Source organism: Rhincodon typus, chromosome 1 (genome assembly GCF_021869965.1).
Source record: "Rhincodon typus isolate 14 chromosome 1, sRhiTyp1.1, whole genome shotgun sequence".
Classification (NCBI taxonomy): domain Eukaryota; kingdom Metazoa; phylum Chordata; class Chondrichthyes; order Orectolobiformes; family Rhincodontidae; genus Rhincodon; species Rhincodon typus.
Window position 1 is genome coordinate 68,126,527 of NC_063332.1, and position 21,521 is coordinate 68,148,047.

At 38.6% G+C, this 21,521-nt stretch overlaps 1 protein-coding gene across 8 annotated transcripts in view; it reads right to left on the minus strand.

Annotated features, from left to right (window-relative positions):
• Positions 1–21,521, minus strand: part of fat1a (FAT atypical cadherin 1a) — a 182,126-nt gene that overhangs the window by 108,815 nt on the left and 51,790 nt on the right. For all 8 annotated transcript variants that reach the window (XM_048603528.1, XM_048603549.1, XM_048603536.1 and 5 more), the window contains exon 3: positions 13,579–13,893. In XM_048603528.1, coding sequence (XP_048459485.1) covers positions 13,579–13,893 — 315 coding nt within the window. The remainder of the gene's footprint in view (positions 1–13,578; positions 13,894–21,521) is intronic.

Here is a 21,521-nt window from a genome sequence, read left to right on the forward strand (position 1 = left end):
TGGAGAATGGGAACAGTTTTCAGCTTTGGGTCATGAACACAGAATTGGAACACAACCTTGAGGAAGATTAAGGTGCAGGCAATGGCATTGGGATGAGGACTCCACTATTTGTATCTTTACCCATTGGATAGTAAGAGTGAGTGAGAGGAACAGCAAACGGAGTTGAGGACTTCCAAACTGGATAACATTCGGTTGCACATCCAAAGTGACATTTCTCTATTCGATTTACAATGGTTAACAGTCATATTGTGCTTTATATGGATACATGCTTATGTAAATTAGCGCAATTTGAAGTTCACTGGCGTACGGAAGTATCCACTGCTTTAATATTTATCGATTACATTGAGTTTAAAAATCACAACCAACCATAACCTTCATGTCGTACTAAGCCATGAGGGAAAATGATTAACAATGTAATTTCCTCTGTACTGGATATTCCAGAAGTTAACTTACAAAAGCTTTTAATGCAACTCCAAGGGAGTATGGTCTGAACAGCACTTTAATCTGATGTCTATTTATCTGTACCAGTATGAAGCAAAATTATCTGATAGCAAAAAGCAGGTAACAGTGTCAGCTTTGTCTGATATCACCATCTGATATTTGTCGATTAGCACTAAACCTTTTGTTCCAGCGCCTACATCTGCCTCACAGCAGAGAAGAAAAATAATCAGGCGGTTCCAATTTCACTTTTATTAATATTAGCACAAAAGTGTATGCGGTTAGTTTATTTGAGATAAAACTGGGAATATGATTTTGCACTGGCGTTTAAAAGAAAAGGCTGATATGTCAGTATTGCTCGATAGAACTGGTATAATATTAGAGGCACTGTTCTTTGAATGAGCCTAAAATTTCTTACAACCCTCAGGTTCAGAAACTAACTGTCTTTCCATTCTTTCCTATTTCACTTAACCACTTTGGAAAAGGAATTAGCAATATAAGTAATTATCAACTATCTGTTGTTGCATTAAATCAAAATACTCAGGGACCCATTTCAGATACATTGGGCTGAATAGCTCCCTGCATTATAACAATTCTCTGATTCTACTTCCCTCACCACCATTGAAGAGTCTCTGTAAGAAGCTACTTGACCAAGCCTTTGGTCACTCATCTACACTTCCCTTAATAGTCTGTTCCCCATTTCTTCCCTTTTGTAAAGTAGCATGGGTCGATTTACTACATCAAACACACTGTATTCTTTGTGCTGGCTTTACTAGTTTTGCCTTCAAACCTCAGTAGAGAAAGCAACTACTGCAGAGATCATGTGGCTTTGGCGAATCATCAGTACAAATTACAGTACACAAATACATTTATTCAAACATTCCCCACCACACCCCCCACCTCACCAAGCTGTTACTAAAAAAATTTGAACACATCATTTTACAACTACGAGTTACCTGATCTCTGAAGAAAATCACTGCTCATGAACAAAACTTGCCCATTCTAGTCTGTCCCTGTAGATACATCGTATACATAACCTTTAAAGCCCACAAATCTACCATTGGTACACAAGAGACCTGTAAACTGCTCCCTCCTGCAATGATATTTCTTCTCAAAGTCAAGTCTTTGTGCTCCCACCCTGGATGCAAGTACAACTGGTTTTCCTTCCTCTATGAAAATTCAACGTCTTGTCTCCCTGGAATCACAGTGTAATATGCATCAGCCTTAACATTGTGAGAGATAGTAGGAACTGCCAATGCTGGAGTCTGAGATAACGAGGTGTGGAGCTGGATGAACACAGCAGGTGAGGCAGCATCACAGGAGCAGGAAAGCTGACGTTTTGGGTCTGGACCCTTCTTCAGAAACCCTTAACATTGTGGTATCTTAACATGATGCTGTGATCAGTTCTCTAAAACCACACAGGCAATGCTTCCAAAAACTGATCTTAATAGTCAGTCAGGCAGTACAATTCAGTGTTGTTGCTCAGATATTCCAGTACAACATTCTATTAATGACAGAGGGATACACAAGTATATAACAACGTGACTGCCATTTTCTCCCTCAGACCCTTTTCCCATTATCATGTGTAAATTTCTACAAAACCTCAATAATGCATCTATTTTACTGATAGGAATGCCTGCAGGGCATGCTTAGTGAAACAGAAAATCCTGCAGAACTGGCTGATTTCCCCACTACTGATACCCATTCATGACAGGCAAAGCTCCAGACCAGGAGTACACATTTCATGAAATATACATAATTAGCTCCTATCAGGATCTGAAACTGCAGCTGGTCTTCAAAACAACAGGTGGAAATTAATGGGTTAATCGAGAAAGATAGATTTCAGGCAATACCTAGAAGCGATTCCACAGCTTCAAAGCCGTCTTCAATGTTAAAACAAAGTACCACAGTATTTCAGCTTGCCTATTAAACTATGTATTATTATGTAGGTCTCAACCTCAACTTCCTTACTGTCTGCATTTTCTAGAACTACAGGAAGCCACGGAAGTTGTTGGGGAGCTGGATATATTTCCTGTGCAATTGGGCTAGCAATCTGGAGATCATTCAAAATCATTGTTGTAAACAAAAAGGGCACAGAAGCAAACCAAATTGAGGATACGGATTGCCCATTATACTCTACAGCTGCATGAATGTTACAGCCCACCATGATTCCCGACAGGTCTTTCAAACAATAGTACAGTTAGCAAATTGACAGTAGAGCCCAAAAGCCATGTGTGCAGAACTGAGCAGTTATCAGCATGAAACACAAAACATTCAAATTCCTCTACCTTCCACGTAAACTGCCAGATTGAATGCCAAGTTTTAGGATATTTACTCATAGGTATTTCTATAAAATAAATGTATTTTTTTATTCATTAATGGGACAAGGGCATCCCTTACCAGGAAGCATTTATTGCCCAGAGGGCAGTTAAGAGTCAACCACATTGCTGTGGGTCTGGAGTCACATGTAGGCCGGACCAGGTAAGGATGGCAGTTTCCTTCCCTAAAAGGATATTAGTGAACCAGATGGATTTTTCCGACAATTAACAATGAATTCATGGTCACCATTAGATTCTTAATTTCAGGTATTTATCTAATTCAAATTCCAAAATCTGCCATGGTGGGATTCAAACCCAGGTCTCCAGAATGTTACCTGGGTCTCTGGATTAACAGTCCAGCTGTAATATTATTAGGCCATCGCCTCCCCAGTAGGACTCTCTTTATAAATGCAAGGTATTTCTAGGGTACTATGTTAAAAAAGGTAAAGTCACCACGGTTCCACCAGGTCATAGGGATACTCTCTCATTGCAGAGAGATGGCTGGAGGTAATTTAACCTGAGGCAAGGGGAAAGGTTAAGATTGAGTCCTTCAAAGCAACCTCAGTCAGTGTGAGAATTCAACCTACCTTGCTGTTGGTGTTACTCTGCATTGCAAATCAGCTATCCAGTCAATTGACCTAACCGACCCACAAACACTACAAAGGAATTGGTAGGAAATACAGTACTGCATTGGAACCAATCACTGGACTTGAACCTAAAACCTTGGGGCTCAGATGTGAGCATGTTATGAACCAAGTCAGAATTACACACAACCATAAAGGCCAGAGTTGCCAAAGTACAACTAAGTCCCTGCTGTTATGAGACTTCTGAATGGATCTCTCAAATTTTAAATTAAATGTTGATCACGCTCTTTGTGAGCCTTCTCTGTAGCTGTAACATTGTATTCTTCACTCTGTTCTATTAATGGACTTTGTATGGTACGGTCTGTCTGTACTGCACACAAAACAAAAAACTTTTCATTGTTCCTAAGTATGTGACAATAATATTCAAATTAAACATACACTACTTATTGGTTGAGATCTTTAATTTATGAACTGCCAATAATGGAGACAATTACAGTTTATTTTGTCATTCATTTGTGGGGAATGGGAAACGCTGGCTGGGCCAGCATTTATTGCCTATCCTTAGTTGCCCTCTGAGGTGGTGATGAACTGCCTTCTTGAACCACTGCAATCCATGCAGTCCATTTGGTTGAATGGACCCTGTTCACCCCACTCCCAATTTCTTCTGTACATATGTGTTTCTAATGCAAATAATAAAAAAACTCTCAATATTGCTATAGCATCACAGGTACTGCCAAAAGAAATGCAACTTAGGTGATCTACCAGCTAAAATTTCTCTAAAATAGAACATTGAGATGCTGAACATTCAAATTCAAAAATGGGCACTAATATGTTCAAGCATGGGAAGATGGAACCTACGCATATGTATTATCAATGTATGTGCAGGTCCTAATTTTGCTACAAAGGCATTGTGTACCCTCCAAGGTGGGCAGACTGGGAAGTATTTTTCATAGAATCCCTACAGTGTGGAAACAGGCCCTTTGGCCCAACAAGTTCACACCGACCCATCCTCCTATAGCCCACCTAAGCTCCACATCCCTGAACACTACGGGCATCCCACCCAGACCCCACCTAATCTGCACATCCCTGAACACTATGGGCAATTTAGCATGGCCAATCCCACCGAACCTGCAAATCTTTGGACTGTGGGAGGAAACTGGAGCACCCGAAGGAAACCCATGCAGACACGGGGAGAAAGTGCAAACTCCACACAGACAGTCGCCCGAGGCTGGAATCGAACCCAGGTCCCTGACACTGTGAGGCAGCAGTGCCACCCTAGTCTTGCACAGTGTACGTCCCATCACACACTGAAGAAAGGAGGAATATATTCTCTTACTTTGTCTGCAAGCCAGTGGGAGACAAACGTATATCAAACTTCCAGTCTACAATCCCAGTTTCCATGGGCCCCATTCCAGCCATTCTCATATTTCAAGTGTTACGCCAGGTCCCGAGACTGAGTGTCAGACATAGGATCGCACAACATAGCAATTTCCTCACCCTTCAAGCATTGATGACAATGCTCTGTATAGCAAGATGTCTTTCTGCAAAAAGCCATCCTTGAAAATCCTAAGGCAGCCAGAATCTGATGTAGCAGTACTGTGTTAGCCTGCAAGCCTTCTTATGTCTGTTTTAAAAGGAATGTTTTCATGAAATTCGTACCAGGGTGGAAACTGGATCATTATGTTTGAGGCTGTTCTTGTCTAAACATACAAAACTACAGTGCAAACATCAAGGTATAGCACCAACATTGATAGAGATTGACTTATTAATATTTACCAGTGACATGAAAATGTGTTTGCATCAGCAAATTAAGTAATAATAATTTCAGATACCAAAAGGTTGAAGATACCAGTGTGGAAACCTCGCTACGTACAGTTGAACTCTTTTTATATAATCTCATACTGTAAATCATTTCCCTTATGGTTCAGATGATTAAATCAATAAGCTGTTAAGTGAGGGCTTACAAATCCAGGTTAGAGATCCCATTTGTATGTAATGAGTTGATTGGAATCCCAAAGGCACTACAATTAAGGGACAGAAAATTAGTGGAGAATCTGCACTAGAAGCAAAATCAAATGTGTATTTATTATACCTTTCTCATTCCCAGAAAGACCCAATGGGCTTCAGAGTCGACTGTTATTTCAGAAAATATGGCAGTTTATCTGCATGCAGCAAAGATCCATGAATAGCAATGTCGCAAATCATTAATTAATCTGTTGAGAGGTAAATGTTTGACAGAACATCACATTATATTCCCTCCAGCTCTCCTCCAAAGTATACCATGGGTTTGTTTGCATCTACCTGACAATTCTAATAGGGCCTCAGTTTATTGCCTGCTTGAAAGGATGGCGCTCTGGGAATGACTCCCTCAGGACAGCACTGAAGTATCAGCTTGATGACATGCACAAGTTTGGAAGTGATACGATTAGGATTAGGATTAGAACTGGAAATCTTCTGACTCAGGGCGCAAGAAGTGGTTCTAAAGATCTAAAACAGATATCACACAGTTTAGTTACCATCTTCTGTTGTCAAGTTAACTTCTAATGTTCACAGTCTGCAATCAGGAATGAAGGATGGTGACATGGGGAGTTATCAAAAGGTAATAAGACCAATGAAAACATATTTCAAGTATAAAAGATGATTCATAGAAAAGCAAAGAAAATTTACAGGAAGCAAGATTGGTAAATGCTTAATATATGACCATTTAAAGCAAATAAAAAATCCTATTGGAGATGGAACGAGCAAAGTCGCAGGTAATCTTATTTTGGCACTGGTGGCATTATCCTATTTGGCAAATTTGCTGTTCAGCAAAGCATAAAATTTCCCTTGCAAGTTCCTGATAAAGGCAAAAATCCAATATCAATGCAGTAATTGAAAAATGATAAACAATCATCAAATCTGAACTGTTCCAAAATTACAGATTTGAGAAATAGAAATAAAGCTGGAGTGTTCAAAAAGTGAATATAAACTGGAATTATACCTAACATAACTGCAACATTAAGTCAGTTGCAAAAAATATTTCAAAATGTCAAACATTTCAGTTTCAACATGACAGCAGTATTGGAGACAATTGGCATTACAGAGTGAGAACACCTTTTATTGCACATTGCCATCTACAGAAAATGCTGGAAAATGTTCAGCAGGACTGGAAAATCATGTAGACAGAGAAGCAGAAGCAATATTTCAATGACCTTACAACAGTTGTTTTAATATTCTAACGTATATGATTGATTTTGTCCAATTACTTATCTACAAAATCCTGCCAGTGAGCTCTGACAACCCCAAACAGCTTGCCTTTATAAATCTTTGTCGGCAGTTCATCAAATCAGGATTTAAACACTTACCAATGCCATCTCCACTTTTTTGAGATGAGCAGGAAAGCCAAAAGAGGATTAAGGACAAATTCCATAGCATGCAACCCAGGTGACCAAAGACACTATCATGATTGATGAGTAGAAAAGGCAAAGGAGGACTATCACACAATGACAGAAAGTTAAACAATAGCTTCACCCTTGCTCCACGTCGTTCTGTTACTGAATGCCTTGAACATGGTTTTTCTAGATCTACATGGCTATTCTGGTCATCTCCTTGTTGTCCTCCCATAATCCAGCCTGCATCCATCTCAATCGGTCAAAAACTATGCTGCAATATTCCTAGACTATACCAAGCTTTATTGAACTATTCCAATTGTGTCTCTGATCTACAATAGTTTTAGGTCCCCCATTGTTTTAAACATAAATTATCCATCCTTATATTTAAATTCTTAAATGGTATCACCTATACCTGTAACATTTTCCAAAACTACAATGCTCCCTGCATCTCCCCATTTGTCTGAAATTGGCCTCCTAAGCTAATGTTCTTTTCTTCTGCTCATATCCAACAGCAGTGCTTTCAGTCATCGTAGATGCAGGTTGTGAAAATAGCTCCTTTAAGACTTCTAGTTCTGCAGCTCTCTCCCCTCCCCGTCAAATTTCTAACCAAATACTTAGTTTCCTTAGTTGCCTTAGCACTATACTTCCTTACACTAAAATAACACACGTACATTTCAACTTTCAGACCTTGGCTCCTGTCTAGACTGAAAGGCTCTCTCTTCTCATACCATAAAGATTTAAAAAGAATGAGCTTAGCAGTTACATCCAATTCCTAGGGAGAATAGACTGCCAACACAATGTGCGCCAAACAGGCCGCACAATTCAGACTAAATTTCTAACTTAGTAATTACTAAAATCACTTAATTCTACAACAGCTCGTGTAGAACATGAAAAATGTCACAACAGCAGGCAGGGTAGCAGGAAACATGCAAATGAAATCAACACTATTCAACCTCTAACTCGTACTATAAAGGGGATGCAATGTCCCATGTTTACACTGAGTTATGAAAGAGAAAATCCTTTATATTCCTCAGCATACAAACTACTTATTTTATTAAATACAAAGATCCCCTTTGCTACACTAAAAACACGTGGAATCCAGATTCACAAATCCAATGATATGCTTAAGTGCAGTCTCATCCAACTTCCTAGAAATTAACATTCTCAGAACTTTCAAAATATCCTGCAATCATTTTTAAGAACCTAATGTTAATAAATTGGAAAAAGCCCGTGAACAAGGGCCTAAAAATAGCGTAAGTACAGAGTTGATGCAGACTGCAACAAATTAAGGAAGACTCAATCAGCCAACAGCTTTTACCAAGCAGTGGAACAACAGAGACAAATGACTTCCAAGTGCTTCATGTTAAAAAGGTAAAAGATTGTAACTGGGCAAAACCTGAAAACTAAACATTTCACATCCCGCCCAATCTAGTTGAGAGCTTCACCAAGAATGCAAAGATTTGACCTAAACCACTGTTTAAGATTATCTAGTGCCAGGGATGGACAGAAATCGCTCTCTCACTTTTAATTGTTTTCAAAACAAGACTAGAAATTCATTTGAGCGGATATAGATTTCAAGTAAAATTACAAAACTTTAGATATGTTTCACTCCAATCCACAAATATTTGAACATTATACAGTGCTTTCTCATATCCTCAGACTCAAAAGAATCAGATGCTACTGTTACTTAAAAAGTTATTTTTTCCTTCAATTCCTTTTTTAAAGCATCAATAATTTTAGTCTGATCACTGAATACATATCAAAACTCAGTTTGAAAACTACCACCAAATAATTTCAAAAAGAGGATTTATAATCAAGATGGATCTATGCATAGAACTAAACCCAAAATCAATAAATTAATAATAATGATATTCTTTAGGCACTGAAGATGGCAAAATGCTGTTTAACTTATTCTAAGTGAGCACCCAAATAATAAGTCTAGCATGGATAATGCTTCCAAATCTTGGGAGTATAAATTATGTATTGCCTAGAAATAATTGCTTGCAATAGTGAGTACAAATGTTGAAAAAAATTGGTATCACATCATAACTTCCTATATTTAAATTCATGCACTAACCTGTTTTATGTCAATGTCCATATTCAAATAGAAGATACAGGAATGTCATAAGAGTACAAAATGTTCATATGCTAACAAAAACAGCAATTTCTAAACTTGTGTTCACATGATATGACAGTTTCAAAAAATTCTGTTCAATTTGACAAGTATTTTCAGTTCAATTAAATTTGAAGCATGAATGTCTTCAAACATCGGTGTTAAAATTCAGTACAACCAATCAAGAAATATTGAGATTTGTCACTTTGAGCTTTCAAAGCATTTTAGTAGCATATTTTGAATAATATTATACCTCAACCACTGGTTGGAGTTTCCCAGTTTATGATCCCACTATCTGGGGCATTGGTATTCGAAGCATGATCCATTCACTTCAGATAGTCCAAAGGCTGGTCCAAAATACAAATCAGTGACATGCAAAGCCCGAGCTGTGACCATACCATAGAATACCACAACCATCAGCCCCACCACTCGTATGACACCACATCACTGCTTTCTTTTTGACAAAGTGTGTTTGAAGGCAGACCTCATGATTCGACTGATTGTGATTTAAGTGAAAATGCAGTTTCGCCTAGTATTGGGAGTTTGTTTCTAATATTTTTTAAAAATTCATTCACAGGTGGTGGCACCACCGGCCAGGCCAACATTTATTGACCATCCCTAACTGTCCAGAGGACAGTTCAGAGTCAACTACATTGCTGTGGGTCTGGAGTCACACATAGGCCAAACCAGGTAAGGATGGCAGATTTCTTTTCCTAAAGGACATTAATGAACCAGAGGGGTCTTTCTGACAATCATGGTCATCATTAGACTTTTACTTCCAGGTTTTTATTGAATTCAAATTTCACCATCTGCCACGGTGGGATTCGAACCCAGGTCCCCAGAAAATTACTTGGGTCTCTGGGTCATAGATCATGGAAACAGGCCCTTCAGTCCAACCATGCCAAAAATAATCCCAAAATAAACTAGTCCCACCTGCCTGCTCCTGGCCCGTATCCGTCCAAACCTTTCCTATTAGACTAGCAATAATACCACTAGGCCATCGCCTCCCCTAAAACATCTCCAGTTATAAATTCATCTTAGAAAAAAAAAAGTAATGTATAAAATGACCATAAACTAATCACATTTAGCAGAGAAAAAGCAGAAAAATACTTATAGTCTGTATAATTCCACATTAATTCTGATCAGTTCTTTTGTGGAAGTAAAAGCAAGTGATGTCTGACTGTTATGTGGTCATAAGGGATCTAATGCCCTACCCAAGTTGCTCAGAGAGGTAAAACATTTGAGAAGTACTCATCCAGACCACGATGGATCATCTACTCCCTGTCAACTATAGGGCAAAGTCATTATCAGCGGCAATATTAAGCTGCATAGACTAGACGCTCCCATGTTCAATTCTCAAATGAATGGAGCTTGGCAAGAGAAATAATTAAGGATCGACAAATACACATCAGGCTGAGGATGGTGAAAATACTAGCCAAAATTACCGATCCTCAGTTCAGTCTAGTGATTTCAGAGGAATGGTGCATGGATGATATATCAAAAGTCAGACAACACCAGATTGCAATCCAACAGGTTCATTTGAAATCACAAGCTTTGGCAGCGCTGCTCCTTCGTCAGGTGAATTTCACCTGACGAAGGAGCAGCGCTCCGAAAGCTTATGATTTCAAATAAACCTGTTGGACTGTAACCTAGTGTAGTAAGACTTCTGACTTTGTCCACCCTAGCCCAACACCAGCGCGTCCACATCACGACTGATATGCAACGGCTGGCTGCATCAGCAGCCTTATACGATAGAGCATCTAAATTTATGCATGAATAATTGCAGAGTTATACCCAGGCAAGAAGGAACATTTCCATGACAGAAAACGTAACAGACAAAAAAAAATTAAGAGAAGAAATTCCTTTAGTGCTTTGGCTTCAAGTAGTTCCAAAAACCCAGCAGCAATTGGTGGTGCTTTCTTTCTACTTCAATAACCTTGGCTCCTCATTAAAAAAAAAAATCACAAATTCACCAGAGGCAAAGAAAAAATATGGTGAGCAGACTGAAGTTGGAAATTCCATTTTTATTTTGGAGAAAACTGGTGGAAGCTTATGGGGACCACCCACATCTTGCAGTGTAAATTTCCAAATAGTATGTTCTCTTCGTTCAATATAAAGAGAGCTGCTGGAGTCCACACGGTTGAGAAATTAAAATGAAGGTATCCAGCAAAAGGGCTGACAAACATGCACGCCAGATTAGAAGGCAGGGATGTACATGAAACGCCTTGAAGTGGTATGATACAAGGCAATTAGGATGGAAAAATGCTAAGTAGATCATCACTTCTAACCAACCAATATTTCCTAAAATAATCTCAGTAAACGACTTATTTTCTACAGAAGGCAAAATGATCAGACTGAATTTTGGAGGAAGATTAATTCAAAACACTACTATATTTAGACAGTTGGGTAGGGTGCATGTACAGGCAATAGAATTAAGAATTATTTCCGCAAGTTAAAACATCATAACCATCAGTTATACTGTGTGGTAGTTAGAGTAAAACTAAATAATCTTCCATTAATGATGCATGCTTATGACTCATATCTAATTCTTCTTCTTTACATCACCATTTATGTAATTTGTCAAGAAATCTAACAAGTACTAAATAAATATATCGGCCATGAGATAACTGTTATTACAGATTTGGGCGACATCCCACCAGTGCATTTTATTAAAAATTTTAAGAACATTTTAAAAGTGACCCTTAAGCAAGTCACTGCTCAGATTTAAAGTCCCAATCCAAAGTTAGAGAATACCCATTACAAAGAAATTGAACAAATAATTCTGAAGGAGAAGTCACATTCAATTGTCCTCAATTTACAGCATTTTCATTGGTTCTTTACATATGTATAAAGGAACATTTGCAGAATGCTGCACTTGTCAGATTGCACAAATGTACATTAAGTTTTCTTTTGACATTGTTAAACTTCAATTTTGGGGGGCAACTTTAACTTGTAACAATAATATAAAGTGGGTAATGTCACATTAGATGCCTATTTAAGTTTAAATAAAGAATCTGCTTAAGTGTAGCCCAGACTGACATGGAGTTAGAAAGGCACAAACTAAATACAATCAGTGATTAAAGTGTCATGTTGAAATATTTATGCAAATCCTTGTGTAAAGCCTTAGATGTGTTAACCATTAACAAATGTTAGTTAACTTTAGAATATTAAGCATTAAAATGTATACTCACCTTTGGTGTAGATAATCATTAATCCATTTCTGTTTCTCAAGATACAGTAAAAGCCTTGCTGATTTTGACCACAGTCTGTCACAATGTAATATTTAGGACAGATTTCAGCCAAATGTGGGGCACTACAATGCTCAATTTTAGCCCAACTGTGTGTTCATTTTCTCTGTCAACAGGCATTTCCCTCAGTGAGCATAAATTCACTTTGCAAAAACAAACCATTTTTGGCTTCTAGTTCCCATCATTTTGACTTGCAGCTTTAAAAAATACAACCTCCTTTCAGCTGTGTTCTGTGACTATTTGAGTTTGGTTTCTTATCCTATATAAATGTACATATAAAATGTACAGGCTGCCACATCAAATCAGGGAGATCAAAATTTCGTCTTCATTAAAACTTTATCACATTGGACAATGGTTAATTAGTCTGGAGCTTTGGGTTTCTTGAGTGTTTAAAAGATTATATGAATTGAGCTGAAAGCTTGAAAACAGGTTGTAAAGGCCCAATGGGAGCTTTGAGGGGGCAGGGAAAAGGAGCAGTTTTACCAACATTGCAGTTGAACTTGTTCGGAAAATTCTCGCATGCAAACCAAATGCACTTTTAGACAGTTAGATTCCTTTCCTTCAAATGTTCTTTATCTTCATATTCGATCAGTCACACTCTTATAGACAAGCACTGCAGGATTAATTACAATGAAACCTGTGCAATGGCACTATGACAGACAGATGAGTAACAAAAATTATCCTTCCTTAAGGCTACTAATAATTATTTTTTTAAATAGCTGTTGATATCAAACTTGATGACAAAAAGTTAGATAGAGAAGCAAGTTGTGAGGAGAATACAGGTTATGAGAGTGGGTAAAGCATTTGTAAAAGAGGTATAATGTGGAAAAATATGAGGTTGTCTGCTTCAGCAGAAAGCATAGAAAAGTGGCGTAGTATGTCACTTAAATGGAAGAGAGAAAGAGACAGACAGAGAGACAGTAAAGTCAAGGCTATGCTTTTGAATAACATGCCAGATGGACCACAAGAATGGATGGCTTTGAAATATATGGAACCAGTTAGTCAAGCAGAAATTGTGAATTCTGCAGTGATCTCTTGTGCAGTTTGTGGAAGATAGTGGAAAAGTTATAAGTAACTTGGAATTCACATGTTGAATTTTATTTTAGATTTCGATGATGAGATGAGGAACACTTCTTTCAATTACAAATTGAATGAAATTTGAAGGGATGCTTTAATGGCATGTAATTTGATCGAGGAGAAAAGAGAGGAAAAACTTTGTTTGATGATATCAATTACTAAACTGAAAAAGTAACCAGAGAGGGGAACAAGGAGACCAAAACAGTTCAAAAGAGATAAGAAAATTGCTTTAAAGATGTTCTTAATGTAGCAGATTCAACAACTTCACACTTAGAACAGACAAAAAAAATTGATGATTTTGTATAATGTGAAATACCTCAACTGCATTCTTATTTTTCATCCGTTAGAAATGTTTCAATGTGTCAACGCATGTTGAACTCAAACGTTCTCACAACTGGCATCACAGTTTCGAATAATATTCACACTTACCAGTCTTCTGGTTTATAAGGAAGAAACCTTGTGGATTGCCACCAGTAATCTTGTAGCTTAGCCTGTCACTGGAGCTGGAGTCTGGGTCAGATGCCTCAATCTGTACTACTGACACATCTTTAGGGCTGTTTTCCACAACTTCAGGGTAATAAACTGGCTCAGATGTCTGTGGAGCATTATCGTTAACATCCTCGATTTCAATGTACACTTCAATGAAGGAGAAAAGCGGCACCACTCCCAAGTCTGTAGCATAGACTGTAAGCCAGTAATGTGAAGTAGTTTCACGGTCCAGAAGTTCTGCTGTTTTTATTATTCCTGTGCAGGGACAAAAACCAGGAAAACTGATGAAGCATTTAGGTAACAAGAATGCTAGACTGAATGTATATAGTTTCTTTCTTGCACAATGTGCTAACATTATGGAAAGCTTGAACTCTATTTTAAAACAGTTGCAGATCTCTACAAACTTTATATAAACACATAAATTAAGGAGTTGGTCGTTTAGACGATCGAAGCTGCTCCAACATTTGGAAAGATCATGCCTGGTCTGAATGTGCCCACAACTCTACTTATCCTGTCTACCTGCTATTCTGTTTGATTCCCTTGTCAATCAAGAATCTAACTGGGCCTTAAAAATATTCAAACACCCTGCCAGCACCACTCTCAAGAAAAGAAAATTCCAGAGTTTGAACATATCGAGAACAATTCTCATCTCCACTTTCAATAGGAGAACCGCCCTTTTTTAAAAAAAGTGGCATCCCCAAGTTCCAGTCTCTCCCATCAGGCAAACTATCCTCTCCGTGCCCATTCTGTCAATTCAACTCTGGATCTGTATATCTCAACAAGATTCAATTGCTTCTCATTCCTTCAAACACCAATAGGTACAGATCAAACCTTCACAACCTCTCCTCGTAAGATAACCCTTAATTCAGTTCTCAAAACTGCTTCTAATACAATTATACCTTTTCTCAAGTGGGGAGGCCCAAATTGGAAACAATGCAGATGTGGTCTCAACAGTGGGGTCATAGGTAGTGCTGCTGAACAAAGAGACCTTGGAGTTCAGGTTCATAGTTCCTTGAAAGTAGAGACCCACGTGGACAGGACAGTGAAAAAGGTGTTTGGTATGCTTGTCTTTACTGGTCAATGCATGGAGTAAAGGCATTGGGAGGTCATTTTGCAGCTGTACAGGACATTGATTAGGCCACTTTTGGAATACTGCTTGCAATTCTGGTCTTCCTGCTATAGGGAGGATGTTGTGAAACTTGAAAAGGATTCATAAAAGATTTACAACGATGTTGCCAGGGTTGGAGGGTTTGAGCTATAGGAAGAGGCTGAATAGACTGGGGCTATTTCCACTGGAGCATCGGAGGTTGAGGGGTGACCTTATAGAGGTGTATAAAATCATAAGGGACATGGATAAGATGAATAGCTAAGGTCTTTACCTGGGGTGGGGATGTCCAAAACTGGACGGCATGGGTTTAAGGTGAGAGTGATAAAACTTAAAAGGGACCCAAGGGGCAACTTTTCATGCAGAGGGTGGTGCATCTATGGAATGAGTTGCCAGAATAAGTGGTGGAGGCTAGTACAATTACAATATTTAAGAGGCATCTGGATGGGTATATGAATAGGAAGGGTTGAGTAGTATGGGCCAAATGCTGGCAAATGGGACTAGATTAATTTAGGATATCTGGTTGGCATGGGCAAGTTGGACTGAAGGTTGTTTCCATACTATACAACTCTATGGACTCGGACTCTATAGTGACCTGGATAACCCGAGTAATACTTCCCTACTTTTATATTCTATTCCCCTTGCAACACATGCCATCCTAACCAACTATTGTACCTACATAATTTTGTTTTTTGATCATCCATCACCCTCTGTATCCCATAGTTGCGAGAGCTCTTTTTAATTAATAGTATGCAGCTTCCATATTATTCCTCGCAAAATTGAAAAGTTCACATTATCCTATAGTATACCGTATCTGCTATTTTGTTTTGCTGACTCACAAACTCCACAATCCTTTAGCAGACTCAAGTTGTCTTTACAATTTATCCTCTTTTGCATCATTAGTAAATTTAGCAACTGTATATTTGGTCCCTAGGGCTCTGGCGCTGCAGTGATTGCATCCATGCCTCTAGGCCAGAAGGACTTTGTCTAAATCTCACCTGCTCCAGACGTATGTCAGAACTCATCTGAACAGGTTGATTAAAAATATCTACATTTCGAACCTTCATTGGAAATCTTTGATCTAGACTCTAAACAGTTGAGGTCCCAGCACAGACTCTTCCGGTACTTCACAAGTCATCACTTTGTAACACAGAAATGACCCACTTATTCCTAATCTTTATTGCTGATTAGCTAAATCAATCCTCCATTCACATTGCAATATTACCCTCACACCATGAGCTTTTACTTTATGTATTAACCTTTCATGTGGTACTTCATCAAATGGATTTACAAAAAGACAAGTACACCACATTGATAAATTCTCCTTGATCTAAATAACTTATTAATTTCTCAATCTAATAATTTAAAGCTGACTTCCCTTTGACAGAACTATTTTGACTATGGCTGATTACTTTAAGATTTTCTAACTGCCCTGTTGAAACCTCCTTAACAACAGATTCTAGCTTACTCCCCAGGAGAGACTTTCTTTCAAATTATTTCATGGAACATGGACATTACTGGCGAGGATGGCATATGCTGTCCATCCCAAAATGTTCTTTGAGCCAAGAGCTTCACTCGGCCATTTCAGCGAATAGGGAAGACAGCTCCATTTTTTTCCAGAATCCTGTGTCGGCCAAATCAGGGAAGAATGGCAAATTTCCTTCTCTGAAAGGCACCAGTGAACCAGATGGATTTTACAACGATCAACAATAGTTGCACAGTCACCATTACTGACAGTAACTTTAAATTGAATTCAAATTCCACCAACTACCACGACATCGGTCTGGGTCTCTCGATCTCTAGTTCAGTGACATGACAACTATGCCACTGTCTCCCCTCCTCTCTCTCCACACCTGCACACCCACCATCCACATCCCCAAAGTTATCCAGTCAACTGGCCTGTAATTTCCTGCTTTGTCTCCTTCCATTTTTTTTTTCCAATAGAAGTCTCATTTGTAATATTTCAATCTGATTTGACCCTTCCAGAATCCAAAGAATTCTGGAAAATTTACAATCAATATGTCTAACTATTTCAACAATCACTTCCTTTTAAGGCCTAAAAGGTGAGGTCCATCAGGTTTGGGGGACTGGTCAGCATTTATATATAGAAGTTGATAGAGTCATACAGCAAGGAAACAGACCCTTCAGACCAACCCGTCCATGCCGACCAAGTTTCCCAAGCTAAACTAGTCCCCTTGCCTGAGTTTGGCCCATATCCCTTTAAACCTTTTTGATTTATGTACCTATCTAAATGTCTTTTAATCTTTTCTTTCTGCTCCAAAATCACCTCCATAATTATGGATCACATTTCAAACTCTTTGAAATATATTTGCAATATGTTTGTCAGCACCCTTTTCCCTCATGATTACCATTGCTTCAAGTTTCTCTCTTCCTTTCACCTTCATTTAAAAGTATTTCTGACACGTTTATATCAAAATCTGTTCAATGCCTCCAATAATTTCCTATTTCACCACTATTAATTTCCAAGACACTGTCTCCAGAGGAATCATACTCACTTCAGTTATGCTTTTCTAAATACTTGTAGAAACTGTTTGTTTTATTTTTAATGAGCTTTCTTATATTCTCTAACTTCTCTTTTATCCCCCCAAGTCAATCTTAGCTTTTAAAAAAGTTTGATTTCCTGATCTACCACTAATCTCGGCAGAATTTTTTCAAATTGATACTATCTTTGACTTCCTTAGACGCAAATAAGTATTCTTTCCCTATAATTGCTTTCTCTCAGGGGGATACTTCTGTTCTGAATGTTATGTCCTTAATGCCTGCCATTGCATCTCCACTGAGCTCTTCATGACCTAACTTCCCAGTTTACCATAACCAGCTGTGTCTTCATACGCACACAAATGTCTTTACTTCAGTTTAAAACACAGGTCTTTGACCCACTCTTCTCTCCCTGCTATCTGAAGAAGTATTAATTATATAGTCAATGACTCTTCCCAACTCACTGCATATCACCAGGTCAAGAATGGCCTGTTCTCTGGTTATCTCTAGAATGTGTTACTCTTAAGAAATTTTCTGAAAACACTATGAAGCCAGTTTCAAGGTAACCTCTGCCAATCTGATTTGTCCGATCTGCATGTAGAAAACACTGAATTATCTTTAAACTACTGATTCTTTCGTATTCGATTCCACTCTCGGGCGACTGTCTGTATGGAGTTTGCACATTCTCCCAGTGTCTGCGTGGGTTTCGTCCGGGTGCTCTGGTTTCCTCCCACAGTCCAAAGATGTGTAGGCTAGGTTGGATTGGCCATGTTAAATTGCCTGTAGTGTTCAGGGATGTGTAGATTAGGTGGGTTATAGGGGGATGGGTCTGGGTGGGATGCTTTGAGGGTCAGTGTGGACTTGTTGGGCCGAAGGGCCTGTTTCCACACTGTCGGGATTCTAAGGATCGAAGGATAGGTCATCCTATAATGTCAATTATCAGTAAAGTGTGGAGGAATATTCCATGTGAATGCCACAAACCGAGATACCAACCAAGGTTGGTGGGGTACACGGATTACTTTCTAGTCCCATACCTCCACTAATCAAAAGTTTTAAATTTAACTAAGTTGATGGAATGGTCAATGAGACATGTTTAGTTTGTATCACAAACAAGACAGTCGTGTTTCTTTAGCCAGCAAGGAACCAGTTTATTAGAAAGAGAACTTACTCAAACAAATATACATGACTTCTACTCTAACATGATAAAATTAACAAGGCAATTCTGATCGAATACCCTACAGAACACATCAAACAGCAATTGCAATTGAGGTAGACCCACATGGATTATTCAACAATTCTGGCAGACATAAAGTGACACAATGGGGCACTAAATCTCAAAACTCCACAAGGGATTCTACTGGTACACTCTGACCATCTGACCTTGAACAACATCAATGGCCATTCTGTCACAGACTGCCTCAAAGACTGCTCACGCTCTGGCTTTTCATCTTACTTTCCCGAGAGTACATTCCCCTACATTTTAGGGATTGCATTCAACACATACTCATAGGCACTACTCCAGCTTTTTTCACAAACAGTAGGTCTCACTAAGTCAGGACTGCCCCAGGTGGTTCTCCACACGCCACCTCTGCTCTTTGCCCAACCCAGTTCAACTTCCACAGTTAAAAAATGCAAATATTGCTCGGAGGTCTCCTTCACCCTTGCTCACAACTACTCTAAATGATTAATAGCTCGCAGCTTCTTCCATATACCACAGCTACCAGGACATTTTCTCAGCCCTCACTCTAACACGTAGTTGTACCTACCAACTCCTAGAACCTCAATGGAATTCTGACTGCACAGAGTCAATGCCTTAAGTTGCCTCGTCAGCAGTACGGTTGTTACTGATTTTACCCTGGAAATAATCTTCAGTGATCCCTGAATGTTTTTGAGCATGTCTACTGTACTTTGTAACTTACCCTATCCTGGTTCATAGACACTATTCAATGGAACTAATACTTTGGCAAGTCAAATACAGCAAACTATTGGAACTCCCTGTTCCGTGAATGTTAAATGATCAAGTGCTGGGTCCTACAAAAATGCATTTATAAAAAAAAAGGAATTAATTATACTTCACCATGAACAAAATATTTGTATATTGGCTAATTCAGAATGCTCAGTAGAAAGCAGTGAATGGCAAAAATCAGTATTTAGCAAAATTATATAATCTTCTCATTGTGGTGAAAAAAACACAAACAGAATAATTTGCTAAAATTGAGACTTCAAAATCAAGTGTGATTCTAAGGTAGTAAACCAGGGAGGTAGCATCACAAAAGCAATGAATCACCACAGAACTAAATGAGACAAACAGTAATGCTTACAAGTAAATTTCTGCCAAGACAGAGAGGCACAGAAGAACCACTGGTTTCATATGATATTTGGGGTTGAATGTCATTCAGATAATTTTTGAAGGCATCACAAATTTAGTTATTCAAGCTGGGGATGATGGGGAGTTGGAAAAAAAATTGAGTTAGCCTTACTACAAATATACTGTCTTTTAATTCTAATATCTAAATCACTGTGTCTAATTTAAAAGGAAACATCAACATACATCTAAGGGCGACACCGTGGCTCAGTGGTTAGCACTGCTGTCTCACAGTGCCAGGGACCCGGGTTCGATTTCTGCCTCAGGCGACTGTCTGTATGGAGTTTGCACATTCTCATGTCTGCGTAGGTTTCCTCCGGGTGCTCTGGTTTCCTGGCCATGCTAAATTGCCCCATAGTGTCCAAGGATGTATAGATTACAAGGGTTACAAGGAAAAGGGATGGGTCTGGGTGGGATGCTCTTTGGAGGCTTGGTGTGGACTTGTTGGACTGAAGGGCCTGTTTCCACACTGTAGGCATTCTATGATTCTAAATTACATATAGTTAATTGAATAGATTCCATTAAACTCTGCAGTCTTGCCAAATCCAGTCATGAGTGGTAGAAGACAGTTAAACTAATGGGAGATGGAGGATCCACAAATATCCCTCTTCTCAAATGATGACAGAACTGTGTCAGTTCAAAATGGCAGCTCGCCATCTTCTTAAGAGCAATTATGGATGGACAACAAATATTGGCCTAGCCAGTAATGCCCTCAGCTCATCAACAAAAACAAAACCAAGCAACCAATTTACTCACATTGAACTACAATATACTAAAAGAAGGACAAATAATCCAGTTTTAATTGATTTCAACTTCTCTATTTCCTGCACTTCATTGCTTGCTATTCATCAACAGTGGTTTCACTTCACAACTTCAAATGCACTGATATTTTGCCTGATCACCTGTCACTTTGAGAATAATAGAAAATCTATTTTGAAAAGCTGATTTGGCTCGAAACAGCTTTAACTGCTGGAGAGCAATTTTATTGACAGATGTCTGCTCAGCACTTCAAATACCATCTCCATCCAATTTGCAATTGTTCACTCAATTGAACTCTGGAGTCAGGGGTGATATTCCTTATATACCTGTCAGAACTATTAGCAACCATATGATTCTGCAACTGAAATCAAAAACCTGCCTTTGACAATGCCAAGGAAATACAGTCTTGTTTCAGCTGTCCTGGGAATTACATCAGCATAAAGGAGAAACTTTAGTATGAAACACAAAGCTTTTGGTCCCCTTTCGAACGTAATTAATCAAACTGAGAATACAGAAAGGGAAATGCCTGCTTGTTTACAAATAGCTCCACTTAATAATTCAAACTACATTAAAAGTAAGTAGATACTTGCATGATTTTGTTTTATTACACAAGTTAGTTTAGATACTGGCCAGCAATAGAGTCATACAGCACAGAAACAGACCCTTCAGTCCAACCAGTCCATGCTGACCAAAATCTTTAATTAAACTAGTCCCACTGCCTGCACTTTGTCCATTTCCCTCCAAACATTTCTTATTCAGGCACTTATCCAAATGTCTTTTAAATGTTGTAACTGGACTCACATTCACCACGTCCTCTGGAAGTTCATTCCACATATGAACCACTGTGTAATAAATTGCCCGGATGTCTTTTTCAAATCTTTCTCCTCTCACCTTGTCTTGAAATACCCCACCCACCAAAATGCAACATCTCGCATTTATCCAAATTAAACTCCATCTGCCATTTCTCAGCCCATTGACCCAATTGATCAAGATCTCTTTGCAATCTTAAATAACCTTTTCCACTGTCCACTATACCACCAATTTTGGTGTTGTTTCTTTTTATTACACAACATGTGCAACATCAAATGAATCCTTAATAATCACCCTGCTACCACATGCACTCAACTAAGAATTGCTCCAGTTGCAAGCTCTCAT